This window comes from Mauremys mutica, chromosome 8, assembly GCF_020497125.1.
Source record: "Mauremys mutica isolate MM-2020 ecotype Southern chromosome 8, ASM2049712v1, whole genome shotgun sequence".
NCBI classification, from domain to species: Eukaryota; Metazoa; Chordata; order Testudines; family Geoemydidae; genus Mauremys; species Mauremys mutica.
This window is the reverse complement of record NC_059079.1, coordinates 74783100-74801551: the sequence shown is the minus strand read 5'-3', so window position 1 is coordinate 74801551 and position 18452 is coordinate 74783100. Positions and strand designations below refer to the sequence as shown.

Sequence of the window (18452 nt, the reverse complement as noted above, 5' to 3'; positions counted from 1 at the left end):
CTTACAAATGCAGTTTTTTTGTTATGTAACTACACTGGAAAACATAGAATATCAGGGTTGGAAGGGACCTCAGGAGGTCATCTAGTCCAACCCCCTGCTCAAAGCAGGACCAATCCCCAACTAAATCATCCCAGCCAGGGCTTTGTCAAGCCTGACCTTAAAAACCTCTAAGGAAGGAGATTCCACCACCTCCCTAGGTAACCCATTCCAGTGTTTCACCACCCTCCTAGTGAAAAAGGTTTTCCTAATACCCAACCTAAACCTCCCCCACTACAACTTGAGACCATTACTCCTTGTTCTGTCATCTGCTACCACTGAGAACAGTCTAGATCCATCTTCTTTGGAACTCCCTTTCAGGTAGTTGAAAGCAGCTATCAAATCCCCCCTCATTCTTCTCTTCTGCAGACTAAACAATCTCATTTCCCTCAGCCTCTCCTCATAAGTCGTGTGTTCCAGCCCCCTAATCATTTTTGTTGCCCTCCACTGGATTCTTTCCAATTTTTCCATGTCCTTCTTGTAGTGTGGGGCTCAAAACTGGACACAGTACTCCAGATGAGGCCTCATCAATGTCAAATAGAGAGGGGAATGATCTCGTCCCTCGATATGCTGGCAGTGCCCCTACTTATACAGCCCAAAATGCCGTTAGCTTTCTTGGCAACAAGGGCACACTGTTGACTCATATCCAGCTTCTTGTCCACCGTAACCCCTAAATCCTTTCTGCAGAACTGGTGCCTAGCCATTCAGTCCCTAGTCTGTAGCACTGCAGGGGATTCTTCCGTCCTAAGTGCAGGACTCTGCACTTGTCCTTGTTGAACCTCATCAGGTTTCTTTTGGCCCAATCCTCTAATTTGTCTAGGTCCCTCTGTATCCTATCCCTACCCTCCAGCATATCTACCACTCCTCCCAGTTTAGTGTCATCTGCAAACTTGCTGAGAGTGCAGTCCACGCCATCCTGCAGATCATTAATGAAGATATTGAACAAAACCGACCCTTGGGGCACTCCGCTTGATACCAGCTGCCAACTAGACATGGACATTGTAAAACTTTAGAGCCTACAACTCCACTCAGTCCTACTTCTTGTTCAGCCAATCACTAAGAGAAACAAGTTTGTTTACATTTACAGGAGATAATGCTGCCTGCTTCTTCATTACAACGTCACCTAAAAGTGAGAACAGGCGTTGACATGGCATTGCTATAGCCAGCATTGCAAGATATTTACATGCCAGATGCGCTAAAGATTGATATGCCTCTTCATGCTTCAACCATCGTTCCAGAGGACATGCTTCCATGCTGATGACACTCGTTAAAAAAATAATGCGTTAATTAAATTTGTGACTGAACTGTATGTCTCCTGCTCTGTTCTACCTGCATTCTGCCATATATTTCATGTTATAGCAGGCTCGGATAATGACCCAGCATGTTGTTCCTTTTAAGAACACTTTCACTGCAAATTTGACAAAATGCAAAGAAGATACCAATGTGAAATTTCTAAAGATAGCTATAGCACTCGACCCAAGATTTTAAGAATGCGAAATGCCTTCCAAAATCTGAGAGGGATGAGATGGGAAGCATGCTTTCAGAAGTCTTAAAAGAGCAACACTCTGATGTGGAAACTACAGAACCCAAACACCAAAAAAGAAAATCAACATGCTGGTGGCATCTGACTCAGATGATGAAAATGAACATGCATCAGTCCACACGGCTTTGGATTGTTATCGAGCAGAACCCGTTATCAGCATGAACGCATGTCCTCTGGAATGGTGGTTGAAGCATCAAGGAACATATGGATCTTTAGCGCATCGGGCATGTAAATATCTTGTGACATCGGCTACAACAGTGCCATGCAAATGCCTGTTCTCACTTTCAGGTGACATCATAAACAAGAAGCAGGCAGCATTATCTGCTACAGGAATGTAAACAAACTTGTTTGTCTGAGCGATTGGCTGAACAAGAAGTAGGACTGATTGGACTTGAAGGCTCTAAAGTTTTACATTATTTTGTTTTTGAATACAGCACTCGACCTAAATTTTTTGTACCTAATCCTACATTTGTAAGTTTAACTTTCATGATAAAGAGATCGCATTACTGTACTTGTATTAGGTGAACTGAAAAAAACTATTTCTATTGGTTTTTACAGTGCAAATATTTGTAATAAAAAATAAATATAAAGTGAGCACTGTACACTTTGTATTCTGTGTTGTAACTGAAATCAATATATTTGAATATATAGAAAACATCGAAAAATATTTCAATAAATGGTATTCTATTATTGTTTAACATGGCAATAAATATTTTTTATCACTTGACAGCCCTAGAATAAAGCAATGAAAGGGAAGGAGCCAGTGTGGTGCAATCCTCTTCCCATCCATGCAGCAGATGACTGATGGGTTTTGGCGCTTCCCTCCAGTAGCTGCCATGCACAATATGAACAGATGTAGGGAGTAAACCCTAAAAGGGGTGAGCAGAGATTAGATAAAAAGACAGGGAGATCATATCTGTGCATTCGGCAATCTTTCTGTTGATGCCCAGCAGTGCCTCAGATGTACTTCAAGACGCTTTCCTATGGAAGAATTTTAAAAGGTCTCACGGGTGGACAGAATTCTGTTACCAATTTTTCTAATAAACTTCAAAGTGGAGCCTCCACAGGATAGAAGCCTGCATCCATGTTAGTAACAGCAACTGAGAGTTAGCAACGTGTGTTGACGTAAAGAGCTCAGAGCAAGCCCCATTGCCAAACACATACCCTGTTGGCTGGATGAACTCTGTGCTGAGAGCACTGGAACTGCCATCACAGGCATATGGAACAAGTTACACAGAGCTTTCACCATCTCCAACTTCCTGAACCCTCCAGGCGTTTGATCATTCAGATACAATGCAGATAACTCCAAATATCACACAAGGCCATTAAAGCCAAAGTAACACAGCCTTGACTGCCAAGCCTAGTACTGCTAGGAGAGAGTACCTCCCCTAAGGGCCAAACAAGTCCAGGCTTCATCAAGCCATGGAGAGGCTCAGCTGAGAATCTTAACAACTTGGGGGGCCAGAATTCTGTCCTGGAGCCTTCCACACCGCCATCATAAATAGCAGACTTTGGGAAAGTCTAGAAACAATACAAGATTCTCCCAAAGAGTTCAAACAGCCAAATCTTGTATGCAGCAATGCCATAAACCGGTACAGCCAGTGATGAGCTGCCAAAATATTAACAACAGGTTCCCTCCTCCTCACCTCATGAGGGGGTCGTGCCCTCCCGAGGGGGTCGTGCCCCATCCAACCCCCCATGTTCCTTGACACCTCCTCCCGGGACCCCTGACCCATCCCCCCCCCTTCGCTGTCCCCTGACTGCCCCTTGCCGCCCCATCCAACCCCTCCTCTCATTCTTGATGGCCCCCCAGGACTTCTGCCCCATCCAACCACCTCTTCTCTCTGTCCCTGACTGCCCTCACCACCTCATCCAACCCCTGCTCCTTCCTGACTGCCCCCCGGGAACCTTGCCCCCATTCAATCCCTCTGTTCCCTGCCCTCTGACCGCCTTGACCCCTATCCACCCCCCCACAACCCACCGAACACCCCCTCACTGTCCCCTTACCACACTGCCTGGGGCCGGGACCCGGTCCGCTCCGCCGGCACCGGGGCCGGAGCCGCGGGGCCCGACTCCCCGGGCCGGAGCCGCTCGGCCAGGACCAGCCCGAGCCAGGGGCGCTCGGCCGGGGCCAGGGGGAGCCGCTCAAGTGGAGCCAGACTGGGCCGCGCGCGCCATCCCTCCCGCCCAGCTTACCTGCCTGCTCCTTGTTTCAGGCTTCCCACGAACATTTGATTCGCGGGAAGCAGGGGAGGGAGAGGAGAAGGAGAGCGGAGCGTTCAGGGGAGAGGGGGAGGTGAGCTGGGGCCGGGTGGACAGCTGCCCGAGCCTTTGTTAAATTTAAAAGCTTTTTAGAACCGGTTGTCCTGGAACAACCAGTTCTAAAAAGGCTTCTAAATTTAACAACCGGTTCATGCGAACCAGTGCGAACCGGTTGAAGCTCACCACTAGGTACAGCCCTGTCTACATGATGGACATATTACAAACTGATGGCAGCACTAGTTTTGCTCCATTAGCATTAACAACCCTGGAGGCCATGGTGCTCAAAATACCAGCAGCTCCACTACACCAGGGCTCCCAATGTTGCTCAAACTATAACTGAACTGGTGTTAGTAATGGTGGGAAACATTTGCAAGATGTCCATAATGCAGCTGGGGCCATAAGGTCAAGACGACAGAGCTTAAGCAGACCAGCACTTACGGGCACACTTGGAGCAGTTCTTAAAAATGACAGCTTGCTTCTATGCTAAAAGAGAAAAACCACACAACCAAAATAAGATCCATCTAGATTAAAAGAGGATTCCCCTGACAGAAGAATAAACAGGGGCACTCATTCTCTCCCGTTTATTTGAAAAAGCCCACACACTCCAGACCACTGGCCTGCTCCATGAATCCACACTGGGATAAGCAGCTTGTCAGTGGTAATTCATGGGGGTTAAGTGTGGTCCAGCTCAGTAATAACATAACACTGTTACCTTCTGGTGGCTGTTTAGTGGCCTGTGAAATGAACCAAGGGTTCACACTAGTTTCTAGGCTTTCGACATAATTAAACTACACTCACATTGGCACCCATGTTGACAGTCTCAGTATGAAAATCAAGGGACTGCCTAAAGCATGGAGACTGGGCTCCCTTCTCACTTCTGGAGGTGGTCCCTCAAGAGCAAAGTGGAGGTATATTGCCAGGTGGCAATATGCTTCCATTATTGCCTGGACTATACTGCCCTGGTAACAAAGAACTTCAGTCTCCAAGCCAATTTGGCACTTTTCACCAGCACTACATTTACTATTTAATTAAAATAGCTTTGTTCTCATGGAGAATGGAGTAGGCCTGGCAAATTTCAGAGACTCCTTATCTTACTGATCAGTAGAAAGAAGATGCTGCTAGTATCTTACACCTGCAGTTAGGCCATCCTTTCATCCAAAGATCCTCAAACATAATGAACCCGTACACCGATTCTGTGAGGGATGCTTATTTTACAGAGGAGGAATGTGAGGCATTGAGATATTGCTAGTTTCCCCAAGATCACAGACCATGTCCATGGCAAAGACAGGAACAAAGCTTCTGAGTCTTGACATCCAGCCTCCCTATTAGATCCCACTGCCACAGAACGACCCTTTCCTTTTATTCTACCATAAACGAGCCTTGCAAAGGTCAACTCGCCTTCTTACTCAAGGAGACTAATAGTATTCGATGGACAGGTAAAATATTAGTTTCTACATCATCATGGTAAAGGGTGGGTGAACAGATCTTGAGCATGGGGTGGGACAATTTTACATGGCTTCTCAGAAGCCACATGGCCAAGCTATTGAATTAGAATGCAACCACTTATTTTCCTGTGGTTTTCCAGGATCATAGTTTTTGCTGTAGACAGACACTGAAGATTTAGCCCTACATGAGCAGTCAGCTTTCATCCTCTTGTACATGTGCATGAAGTATTAATGTTTGGGAAATGTGAGACACACAACAATTTTCTTGTCAGCACTTTAAAAAAAGAAATCCCATTCAACAAGAATGGAAGCTGGTTGCTTTTGCCCTTTCTATGAAGGAACTAAATTCAACGAGTGGCACACAGTGAAGAAAGCTGCCACAGAGCAGCCTCCCCCGTATTTGTTATTTTTAGCAATTTAGTCTGACAACGCCTGACAACTAAACATGCCGAGAATAGCAGGAGGGAGGGGGATTATCAGATACTACCAGTGAAAAAACACAGCAATAATCACTTCCTCCACGCTGAAGGAAGAATTATTTTCCATGTCTTTATAACATCACAGAGTTTGGTCTTTTTAAAATGCCACATTTAAAAACAGAATCCATCTAGCCCTACAATGGAAATGGATAACATTTCCTGAACAAAGCATTGTTCCACCCCAGCATATCATGTTTCCTTAAAAACAAGGGAAGAAAAACATTACTAGGTTTTTCTCCTAATACTGCACAAACATTGCTGAGCTAAAAAGGGCCTGTGCTCATCCTTTTAGAATGCTTTCAAAATAGATTTCACATACACAACTAATATAGTTAAACATAACAAGAGAATTGATATTATCAAGGCTGGAAAAATCCAATTGCTGCTAGTGAGTTGGAAGCTCCTCTTGTAAGTATGTGAGCACAGGGCATTAATCTTTGCAGAATTTAAGAGGCTGCGTTCTTTTGATTTTTTCATTGCCTTATGGTCCCAACCTTGCAAGTACGTACACACAAGAAGTCCCATTGACTTCAGTGGGACTATGCACAAGTGTAAAGTTAAGCACCTTAAGTGTTTGCAGGATTGGCCCCTGCAATGGCAAAGATAATTTTCAAATGTCCATTGAATGTAAAGTGCCATTTTTGGGTTTGCACACAGAGGTATAGTTCCTCTGCCACTGCTCACAGCTTTGCCATGCAATAGAGACACCTGAAATTCAATGGTTAAAAAGAATCACAGCAATTTCATGGTACTGCTACGCAGAAAGCTAGGAGCAACATCAGGCGCAGGCACTGGAACTATTCACAGGGAAGCAGGACCTACCATAACGAGGAGAGAAAAGTAGAATAGCAGAGACATTTCTTCCTCTCCCTCAATCCTCCCAGCAGTAGGGAGGCTTTAGAGACCGGAGAAAAGGCAAAAAATCTCTTCTTCCTTTCCTGCAGGTCAAGGAGTGACCTTCAAGTTTAATCAGATATATCTACTACCCAGGGGCAAATGGGTAGTAGATATGCGTCTAGAAACCACAGTTCAAGAAGAGAACCCTGGTAGAAATCCCAGCACCTTTGCTCACACCAATTCTTGTTGTTTGTATCTAACCCTGACTAATGGGTGTTTGTGAATCTTTTTGAGCTCTGGGTATTATTCCACCATTTTTCAGCACCTTAAGACCTGCATAATTTTTCTTTATATAAGTGCATTTCAAGAGGCTGCCTGCAGTGCCCCTAAAGGTGGCTTCCAATGCAGCTAAGTCTCAAAGCCATTTGCATGGCCAGCCTTGTTATTAATTCCATTTAGACTGAAGTTGGTATAAAAGGAGATAGTTTTATTTTTGATTCAAAGACTGGCCAAAAACCCTTCAAAGTAACCTGCAATTTATTATTTTTAACTGGGTTTGTATCCATTGCTAATAAAAGCAAAAATAGGGCAAACAAGTCCTGAAAGAGAAAGTTAAGTTTTATATTGCAGGCTCAGTTCACTATAGCAGTGCTGTAAATGTAAAAACATGCAGCTCAAGTCTCTGAAGAACACCGAGAGAGTGATTCTCAGAAGTATTCGGCACCCAGCAGCTCCCATTGTGACACCTATGGCCAGATTTTCAAAAGAGCTCAGTAACCAATGAGCTCCCAGTGTACTGAAGACCTGGCCCGGCTTCCCAGGGCTGAACACTTAGGAAAATTCTGCCCTATGTCAGCAGCATACATCTCATGCGGGCCTGATAATAGCTCGGCAATACTAATGTCTCACACTACAAACTCCCAACAATGCACTGGATCAGCCCCCTTGAAGGTGGGATTTCCCAAAGCACTTACAGGAACTAGGCACCCAACTCCCAGACTGTCAATGGTAGTTGGGCACGTGCTTTCAAAAAGCACACTCAAAATGGGCACTATTTTGAGCATGCTATCAAAAAGAGAAACACTTCCAGGATTTTATAATTAATTATTAAGTGAAGCTAGGAGCACTGCCTATTACTAAGGTATAGCCCAACACTCAGTCGTCACAAGACCCTGTTTTCAGTTGCTTAAAAAACGTTGCAAACTTTGGACTGAAATTTTCCATGCCACGGCCCAGGCATACTTTTTCTTGTTTTGTTTTGGTTTTTGTGTGTGTGTGTGTGTGTGTGTTAAGCCAAACTAATTCATCTATTTCCAATGTTGTTGGAAATGGGTTGAGTTGGGTATCATTCCAAGCCCTTTCTCCCACAAACACAATCAAACATGGCAAACCTAGAACAATGATGTAAATATATATTTGAGAAAGTGTTAAAGTATAATTTTTTTTTAATGATTTTAAATACGTAGCCCTCACAAAGTTAAATTGTGGACATCAAATGTGGGAGGGCATAGGCAGTGTCTAGGCAGTTGAGTGCGAAGACAGCGTCTTCACTGAAGCACTGGAGCTGTGCCACTGTAGTTAGGATGGGGAAGCAGTAAAGAAAGCAGCAGACATGGTGGAAGGTAAATCCAACCTTCAAAACCTATCCACATTTAATAATCTGAAGGTGGGGATTTTTAATCTCATCATGTTTCTCTCAGTCTGATATTTTCTTTAGGATGACCTAGTGGAATCACTAAGATCACGTAAGTTTCACATTCTTTCCTCCCTACCATCACTGGTTGGTTTCAGGACCAGATAAATTCTCTCCCAGCTACTCCTGTGATAAGTGATGTAACTTGAATTCAGGTGTTCCCCTGGAAATCCTCAGCTCACAGGAAGCATCAATGTAAGACTTCAACCTTTCTCATAAGGAATCCCATGGCTCTCCTGGAACAGCCAGCTTGAAAAGTAGTTAATAGTGGATATGAATCTTCATTTTAAACAAATTGTAGAAGCTTTAGGCAACCTGGCCCCCATATCAATGGTTAAAAAGGAGAGTGCAATCCAACTGGCAGCCACTTTCCCTCTCCCACCAGTTACTGAGATCAGTCACTGCTTTTGTTATAGTCAATTCAGTGCCAATAACGGTTGGCCAAAGGCAGCTGTAAGCTTCAAAGGAGAGAAAACAACAATCAAGTGGACAGCTTTGAAGCTCTGCCTAAGAAGTAGAAGGTTATAATTTACAGGGAACTCCACCCATTCTGCTTAACCCAGCAATCAAAGTTCAGAAGGTTAAGAACCATTTCCCACCAGGAACAGGAACAGATGGAGACATGCAGCTAAAGGTTATAGTTGCTGAAAACTGACCACAGTCTGGCAAGACTAGCAGCCTGGGAGCCCAACACTCAGTAATCAACCAGATTCCATTTGGCTTTAACACTGGGGCTACATCTAATCAGGATGTTTACAGCTGCCTTTTCAGTCCCAGTGCAGCTCCACCTGTGCGATCAATGGTGAAATGTTTAGTGTGTGGTAAAAATGCCTGTGTCCTGTCTCCACTAGAGCTTACTCATCTTAAAGCACTACTATTACTAATGATGTTAGTCTGAGAGCATGTGTAAATTTGTGGACAAGATAATGAGAAAGTTAAAGGAGGTGTCATTTGATTCATAGAAATGTACAGAATCATAATTTCAATGCGCCCCCCTCTGCAGCGTGGCGGGAGGACTCGCTGCCCCCAGATCCCCACTCCAGGTTCTACAGTTGGCAGAAATTTTCATAATACATCACTGGAAATGGGTTGAGTTGGGTAACGTTCCAAAGCCCTTTCTCCCACAACCCTAAAACAATGATGTAGATATATATTTGAGAAAGTGTTATGGTTTTTAAAAATGATTTTTGAACACAGGCATGTCAAACACGCAGCCCTCGCAAAGTTAAATTGTGGCCCTCAACTGACAGCACTGTCTCATCAGTTCATGCCCAGAACATATCTGATTAATTTATTTTAATGTTACAAATTACTGGATGTGACGAACTGGGACTGTTCTTAATGTGGTCTTTGAATGCTGAGTGGGGAGTGTTGGCCTGGGAGGACGGTCTGCACTGGGGGATGGGAGACTGGCCTTGAGGGAGGATACCTGAGCATGTAATGTGAGAACCCAGGAAGGGGTTAGAAGCCAGGTGACACCTTTGCCCGGGAAGCTGAACAAAGGCGGGGAGAGGAGACACTGGGGGATGAGAGAGTTTCAGGAGCTGGCTGGGGAATGGAAGGGAGCCCAGACAGGGCTCTGACCCCCCAATGGGGCTGTGGTGCCCCTGAGGCCTCAAGATGGACCTAACTAGGGGGGATCCTGTTGTCTGTGCCTGCAAGACCTGTCTTGGACTGTGTTCCTGTCATCTAAATAAACCTTCTGCTTTACTGGCTGGCTGAGAGTCATGGTGAATCGCAGGAAGCCGGGGGTGTAGGGCCTTGTGTCCCCCCACACTCCGTGACAACGTAATGGAAGGAGTGCTTCAAATTGATTTGTCATCATCGGCAAAAAAGAAAAGGTTCAGTGGTACTGATTATTAGCTTGGTTTATTATGACAAAAGAGTTGTAATGAGGCACTGGTTAAGACATCAGCATGCAGCCAGAAATTACTGGAATCCATCCACAAACAGTAGGTAATGATGTTATATCATGTATGTTAATTACAATCCCAAAGTAATTTATTACAAAATCCTTCTTTTTACTTTGGTTTTGATCATATTTAGAAGTCTATGGGGAGATGAAGAATACCAACCAGTAGCTGAATCTTTAGAGAATACCCCTGCAGAGTACCTGGTTAAATAGTGGCAACTTGCATGCTATAAGAAGCACAGCCAAAAAACGAATTTGGCAAGGTTGGAGGGGAAGTACATGGAGTATTTAAAAAAAGTCAAAGATTTTGGGACAGGTGCCAACTGTGGGTGAGACTTGCCCTATACTAGTTCCCATGGCATGAATTTAGAGAAGAACACCTGCTTCTTCTGCGGTAAGCTGGAAGCCCGAAGGCATCCATTATGTAGAGTTTCAACACAAGAAAAAAATGTATGAAGCAGTCACTCTTAGTAAGAATGCTGCTCTTTCCTTGACAACCCCAGAACTCTAGCAAATTTCAAATGAAACATTAAATGTGCTTAGAATGATTTTCCCAGAAGTAACCAAGCACCATTTAAACTCATTAGGTGCTGTTAAATACCAAGAAAGAACTATTTTAAAGCTACAGGTGAGCTTACTCGCACTGGCTACCCATTCGTGCATCGGAGCTCATTAATATTATGATAAAAGCAGTCTTCAGTGATGAGATAGCTAAAGATGTCACTCAAATGGATACTCTGGGTCATGATTTGTATGAGGCCTTCAAAACCCAAAGAATTAGCCAAGGCTCTGTCAATCTTTGGGATCCCATTAAGAAAAACAGACTAATGGTGTGCTTGAATACAAAGAGGAAAGTCAGAGTGAAGGTGGCAGAGACGATTACAAAGCTAACTGCAGACAGGTTGTTGCTCATCTACTGGTCAAGTCCAGACCTCAGCATTATGATGATCTACGTGAGACTTTGGGTCTACATGAGTTCTCCACAATCAGTGTTCGCATATGATGGAACAACCCATATATGCCAGGCAAAAAACAAACTAATGTACATCTTCCATGGTCTTCCTAAGCCAGCACCTACTGACAACATGACCAGTACCTTATGCCAGCAGAGGCCTTTCAGGATACCAATCATAGGTGGTATGGCTAAGGTACAAGCTGTCGACAAAGTAGAAACTATTAACACCTGCCAAGATTTGGCTGAACACTTCATCATTAGGATACAGAGAAAATACTGGATCTATGACGGAATCCATCTCATGCTTGACAAGTATTATGGGGAAATCAATTAAAAATATTACCAGAAAGAAGAGACTCCATTGTACTGCACTTGTGAAATATAAAATCACTGACTCCATGAACATCCCCAATGCTACAGTGAAGAAGTTACTGTCTCATATTCACATGAAGGATGAGTTAACCGCATACCTTGCAGGAAAAACACTCCAGCATGTGAAGAATTACTCGAAGAATTTCATTGGTGTATGACATAATGAAGCTGCTGCCTCACAGTGGTCAGTGGAGTTTCTTCATACTTCCCATGAGGAAGTTGACTCTAAAATTATCTTGTATGCCATCAACGTCACAGAGAGAGGTGCTACTAAATTCCAGATTTTTGCACAAGATATGGCTGTTCTAGTGCTCTCTGTGAGACGCTACCCAAGACTTCTACCAGATGTTGGTTTTGTGCCTGCTGCTGGGGTACAGAATCACTGTAATACCTCAGAGATGTGTTCCTATCACTTGGACCATTAAAAACCACACAAAGCCAGCTGGAAAGACCAAATTATATTACTGGAAGACATTTGATTCAGCCTCCAAAGAGCATGAACTTGCCCTGAAGGTGCTCAGAACAGCTGAGACAGTCACTGAGGAAGTCGTAAATGCACTGGAGATGCTCCTATGCCCAGTTTACCATTTGAAGATCAACATTACAACACTTGCAGAGGTATGCAGGTGCGTGTTTTCCAAGATGCAAACGGAGAAAAATTTCCACCATCAAGGGATGCATTTTTACCTGCTATCAAGAGGAAAAATTTTCAAGCAATGGAATGGCTTCAGGTTCAGAAAGTGTATTCAAAACAACCCTTTAATAACTGTTGAGGCAGTATGGGGACTCGTGAACATCACTGACATTGGGTTTCATCAGTGACTGTCCCAGCCATGAGGTCAACCCAAGCACCTCAGCTCCGAAATAACAGCTGTAATTTGCAAGTGCATCTTTCACATTATTCATGGAGAGAGAATTTTCTATAAATACAGCATTAATGTTTTTCTCCAGAGCATAGGACAGCACTGTCCAGCTAGACTGCCCTGGACTTCACAACCAAATAGGCACAGTCCCAGATTGATCAGACCTGACAACGCACACTTGCTAATGTACAAAATGTAGTTAAAATGTTATCTTGCCTCATCTCATTAGCACAGCTGCCCCCCTAGACATATCTGTTCTCTCCTTTCCAATGAAAGCTGAGACAGTTAAAAACAGATTTTCAAAGGTTAGGATATCTCCCTCACTGTGGATCCTATTTTTATTAGGATACTACTATAACAAAAACATATCCCCACATTAAAGAGTTTGTCATGGTGCCGTTATGGTTGCAGACACACTCCAACTACAGATATGTGCATTACTTTTCAAAAATATTATAGTTAAAACACCACAAATGTGAATGGTAGATACCAAGGAAACGCAAGCTTAAGGTTGTCCTATTCAAACAACACCCAAAACTACTTTAAATCTGCCCCATCCTATCATCTGTTCTTTGAATAAAAACACTTTTCACCACATTAAATCCACAGTCTTTAAAATGAAAAACACCTAAAAATGGCACACTCTTATCTGCTCCCTATATCTATTCAGAATCATATCGAAGTACTTTATTGAACAAAATACAAGAACCTGATTTTCAAAAGTAATGAACACAAGCCACATTCGTTGTGTTTAATGGGAGTTGGGGTTGCTCAACATCTCTGAAAATCAGGCCATGCATTTAAGACTTTTTTTTTTAACACCTTTTAGTGCTATGTAAGGCAGACTAGAATCTAACACATGCATCATATCTATCTCCCACTTTATCAGCAGAACTGTTAACTAAGTTCTGCCTGCAGATTATTTACTGATAGAGATGCAAAAGACAGAAGCCATCTTGTCTTTCTTACTGTAGGTTGTGCTTTCAGGGCAAACAGAAGAAAAGCACCTTTCTATTTACCAACTGAGCAGATTTGCTCTGGAGTAACTGAGTAAATGTAGAACTCTACAGTGCCACTTTTCAGAGTAAAACTGCACTTTAAGCACTTCACATCAGTATTCTTTGTGCACGCGCGCACACACACACACACACACACACAAACTTACTTGCCTGCTCTGCCTTCCCTATTGTTAATTCCATCTCCAAAGCTCACATTATCATATCAGACTGTTTGGTCAACTCATCATTTGCTTCCCCTAAACATATTCCTAGAGAGTATTTTTGTTGTGGGGTTTTTTTTGTTTGTTTGTTTGTTTTTAAGTTCTTTGCTCAAGATACTAAGGGGCAGGGTTTCATATTATTCACGTATTAGGGACATTTTAAAAAAGACATAATGGTAGCACTTTTGGAGCATTTCTATTTGTGTCCCTCTGAAGAATTAAATGTAATGAGCAGAGCAAGTGAACCTGGCTTGTATCCCCTGGACATTGGTCAAGATTAAATGGATCCAAAGCCCCATTTCAGCAGTTTGAACTTGCAAAAGGGCATTAACAGAAATTACTGTGCATTTCCTATATATTTCTGTATCTCTCAAATACTCAAATTAGGTAATATGTCCAAATCACATTAATTACTTCTAGACTAGATAGGTATTTTCCTATCAGGGGGATTGGCAGGATATGCACTGCTAATATTACTACCATGTCAGTGCTGCATTCTACCCAAGAGATAGCAATGTTTCAGCAGTGGATAGGAGTTCTAGTGTTTTAAGATACTTTAAGATGAAAAGCGCTATATAAATATACTATATATGTAAGGGATGCAACAAAGACTAGCATGTTGATTTTTTTTAAGGTCCTACTTTCAATATCACCTTCATTCACCTAAAACTTACCTCAAGTTCTTTAATTTTCTCTTCTGCTATTTTCTGTTTTTCTAAGAGTTGGTTGTGAATTACTCCCTTGGACTGAAGGATAAACCTACAAGTGACAAAGAAAAGAGAAGTCAGGCACATTTACTATGGTTGCAGAGAGCTAAACTACATCAACCAAATGTTACTCACTCTCATCCTGTGCTCTGTAAGAAGAGACTGCAGAGAGATTCATTTATAGCACAATAAAAGATAATGGAATTGATCAGTCAATTGGGCTGAAAAAAAACTCAGCTGCATAATGGAGGTGATCATCTAGTGAAAGTCGCCCAGACTTCACTCAATTCAAGACAAACTAAACACTTAAAATGGAGTAAAGATGGAGGCCAACCTTTTCTGCCCCACGCATGTTACCAGCCTTCTGGATGGTCTTAACATTTAGAGAAGACACTGTACTTGCACAGCTTGCAGATGAAATACTGAAGATTTGAACCACGGAACATGTTACATAACTGTTCATGCATATTAACGGGTTATACTTTGGCACCGCGCTAACCTTTAGGTTTCCATGCAAGTCCTATAATTTCATTATCTCAGTTTAAGAGTTTGGATACAGAGATACACTAGATCTGTATTTCATGGCACTTGGATATTTCATGGCACATGGAATCTTTGCGAGTAAAGAGAAAAGACTGTCTTCAGTAGGCTATGTATCTAATCAAGAATCATTAAAGGATGACTTCTTTCATGGATTGTTTATGTCTAGAGTCTGACTGACCTCTATGGTTAAGATTAGATCTGGCAAAAACTCAGAATTTCCATTTTGTGTGAAATTCTGCCATTTCAAAAAAGTTTTCATTCCGATACAGAACAAAAACTTGAAATTTCAGTTTCCCACAGAAAAGAAATTCTGAAATTTTTCATTAAAAACAAAAACACACATTTCAATTCCATTTTTCTAAATGAAACGGAGCAGCTGGCTGCCCCCACCTCCCAGGCTGCCTTCCATTCCTGGGGATGCCCTGGGATTCAGGAGAGCTCCCCACCACAGAGCAGGGATCCTAAAACCCTGAGAGCCACGGCTCCAGCCAGAGCCTGATCTCAGGGCAGTCCACATGGCAAGGTTGCCCATGAGCCATAGACCCTGGAAGCCCTGGCCTCATGACAGTTGTCATAGAGGGGCTGCCCCAGAGCCAGAGGAACCCTGCCTGTGCTTTGTCAGAAGTTCACTGAACCCAAGACATTTCTGAAAAATATTTCAGGTTCAATGAATTGGCATATTCCAATTAACCTTGTCCCCGACCAGCTCTAGTTAATATTAATTAATATTTTGTATAGTCACAGAAGACATGAACCTGCGTAATGGCTGGGATAAGGCAAACCCTGGTTGTTCTCACTGTGGAGACAGATTTATGCTTGTTTGGGTGCCCTTAACTGTGCTTTAACAGTTTCCATTGTTTAAGGTTTGTTTATTTGTTTAAAGCGAACTTTGAATTCCAAAGCTTTCTAAAGTTCCATTTTGTTGCATTCATATTTTTTTAAACTGAAGCTGCAGTCACGAGTGTCTATTTCTTCCTTTTTTCCATTTGCAATCAAATTATGAAAATAAGTTTCTTATGAATTACAGATGAAAGTAACAGCAAGCTTGTACAGCCATCATAAGAAAGCTGCCCCCAAACTGCTCAGAGCAGTGTTTGAGTAATCACACGGCTCAAGGCTACTCTCAGAATATGACAGACAGCTTGCAAAGAGGTAAAGGCTAACTGAGTTCAAGTAAATTTTAGGAACCTTACATAGCTTTCTTCATCCCCTCCTCTCACACACAAGGAATGCACAAGCAACGGATTAGCCTCATCCCTACTTAGAAAGTCACCCAGAAGGATTAAAAGGAGCCTCCATAGCTCATACCATTGTGTTCAAGGTCTCTCACAGGGCTAACTAGTGTCTGGGACCGTGTCTTCATGCCAGGTGACAAGAGATCATGTTGAACAGCTAAAAGGAATAGCTTTAGACTGGGCAGTGCCAGACTACATGCCTCTTCCGCACAAAAGTTTGAATTCAATGTGTGGCATAATCTCCCATGACAAATGGATATTATTAACACCTTTATTTAGGGCCTGGAAGATTAACAGAACTGAAACAAACAGAAATGAGGATCCTCCTGCACAGCTTGAAAAACTTACCCAACACTAGCTGCCTGAGGATTAAGCCTGGGTGAACAATACCTGGTGCCATCACAGCCCTTCAATTTATAGCAACAGAAGAGTTGGGTATTGCATTTAATTTTAACAATTCATGCTCTCCTTAATGTGTTTTCAATCACACTTTACAGTGCTTTCCTTGATTTTGTTACACCTTTTTCCTTCCTGGCTTCACTCCACTTTCTCCCTTTTATAATTCACTTGGTAGCTCTGCTTATGTAGTTTTCAACATCTCTCCTCACTTTGTCCCTTTTCTCTCCACTCATTTTGTGCGATGCTTCTCCCTGGTATCATCTTCACTTCCCCAAAATTCCTCTTTTTACTATCATATTTCTCTTTTTATGTAATGCATCCCCTCAATTTCTCCCTTGCTTCACCTACCAGCCTCAACCCCTCCACCACTTTGTTCAGACACTGGTAACATTTTCAGGCCCTAACACTCAATAGCCAAGTGACTAAACTAAAAGGAGGGTTCTGTCTCTCTGGGTTCAGTGTCCCTTTGAGAAGCCACAGCCACCTGTGCACCCTCAGGGAAAGGGAAGGTCACTGCATTTGCATCAGGTGCAGTCCTGGATCTTAAGAAGGGACTCCATTTCTCACAGCCTCCAGCTATCAGGTTTTGATAAATCTGAAGCTCTCACACACATCCTTTGGACAGCTGGAAGAGTGAGGGAGCATTCCCCCTGCTTCTTTCCTATACTAAGATCTTTGAGGCAGGGATTCTTTTTGTTCTGTGTTAGTACAGCACCTAACACAGCAAGATCTTTGTCCATGCAGCTCCTAGGCACTACTGCAATACATATCAATCATTCCTCTCTCACACCCAAGATCATCGTGGCTACTGTTAGAATGATGGTGGTGGTGTGTTAGGGGGGAGAGGTGGCTCCACTTCCCTAATTTTTTTTTGGAGGGGGGGGATGACACGGGGACAGACCATAACTGTGAACAGCTCCAGTAACTGCTCATTTGCTGTACATAGCTTTCCAAAGTTGGAGTAGTTCAAGATGACCATCTTCTCTGTTTCACTGCTGCCCACTGTGTTCTAAATATGGAACAGTGAAAACTGACAAGATTCTAGTCAATTTTCACTGCGCTGCAACTTGGGAAACTCTGAAGTTGTCCCTGCAGACTTAGGAAAACTACACAGCGTTAGTTTACACTTGGTTCACTCTGGAAGATCTTTGCAACTCTAAGGACTAGAGGATTTTTGTTTGTTTGTTTTTAAACGAAAGCTTAGATTCTGCAGCTGTCAACACCATTCAACGGAGAAAATAACCTCCCTGGTGCCTTTCCTCAAACAAAAGCTTAAGAATGTACATTGATTACTAGTATTTCATTGATAGCAGCCAAAGACCAAAATTTTCAAACTGAAATCTTAAAGCTAGAAAATCACATCCACAGGTATCTACTTAAGTGGCCTGACTTTCAGAGGTACCAAACCCTCAAGCAACTGGGTTACTGATGATGTAGGTGCCTAACTTGGGGCATTCAACTTCAAAAATGTTGGCCAAAGTTTTCACCCAATTGAGGAAAAATGTACCATTGATCAGAGCCACCAGAGAAAACAGGGAAGCCTACTCCTTGCAGTTATAGAAGGAGCATTAGAGTAATTTGGCAATTAGTAAATTAGTAATTTTGGCTCAGATTTTGAAATTTCAATTAATCCAGCTAAACGCTTAGCTAGAATGTTCATTGTTGAGTAGGAGAGAAATCAGGCACTAATGTTTTTGTGCAGTACCTACAGTAGCGGGTTACACTGAATTGTATTGCTGAGATAATATAGGTATTACATTTCTTGACATTCTAAGCAATGTCAAAGAAACCTAGAAAGTACGGACAGATGCTTTCTTTAGTGTGTATATACAAGAAATATTCTAAACATGTTTATTCAGTGCAGAGTATATGAAGAAACTGGTGATAGCTGGTGACACTGCAGGGACTAGAATATTTAGAGTGTTTCATTTTCACCTAGCATACAATATAAT

General features: G+C 42.6%; 1 protein-coding gene across 1 annotated transcript in view; it reads right to left on the bottom strand.

Moving 5' to 3' along the window:
* PFDN1 (prefoldin subunit 1) overlaps nt 1-18452 on the bottom strand; it is a 59355-nt gene that overhangs the window by 14965 nt on the left and 25938 nt on the right. Inside the window, exon 3 of the mRNA XM_045025997.1 lies at nt 14291-14375. Within this exon, the coding sequence (XP_044881932.1) occupies nt 14291-14375 (85 nt within the window). The remainder of the gene's footprint in view (nt 1-14290; nt 14376-18452) is intronic.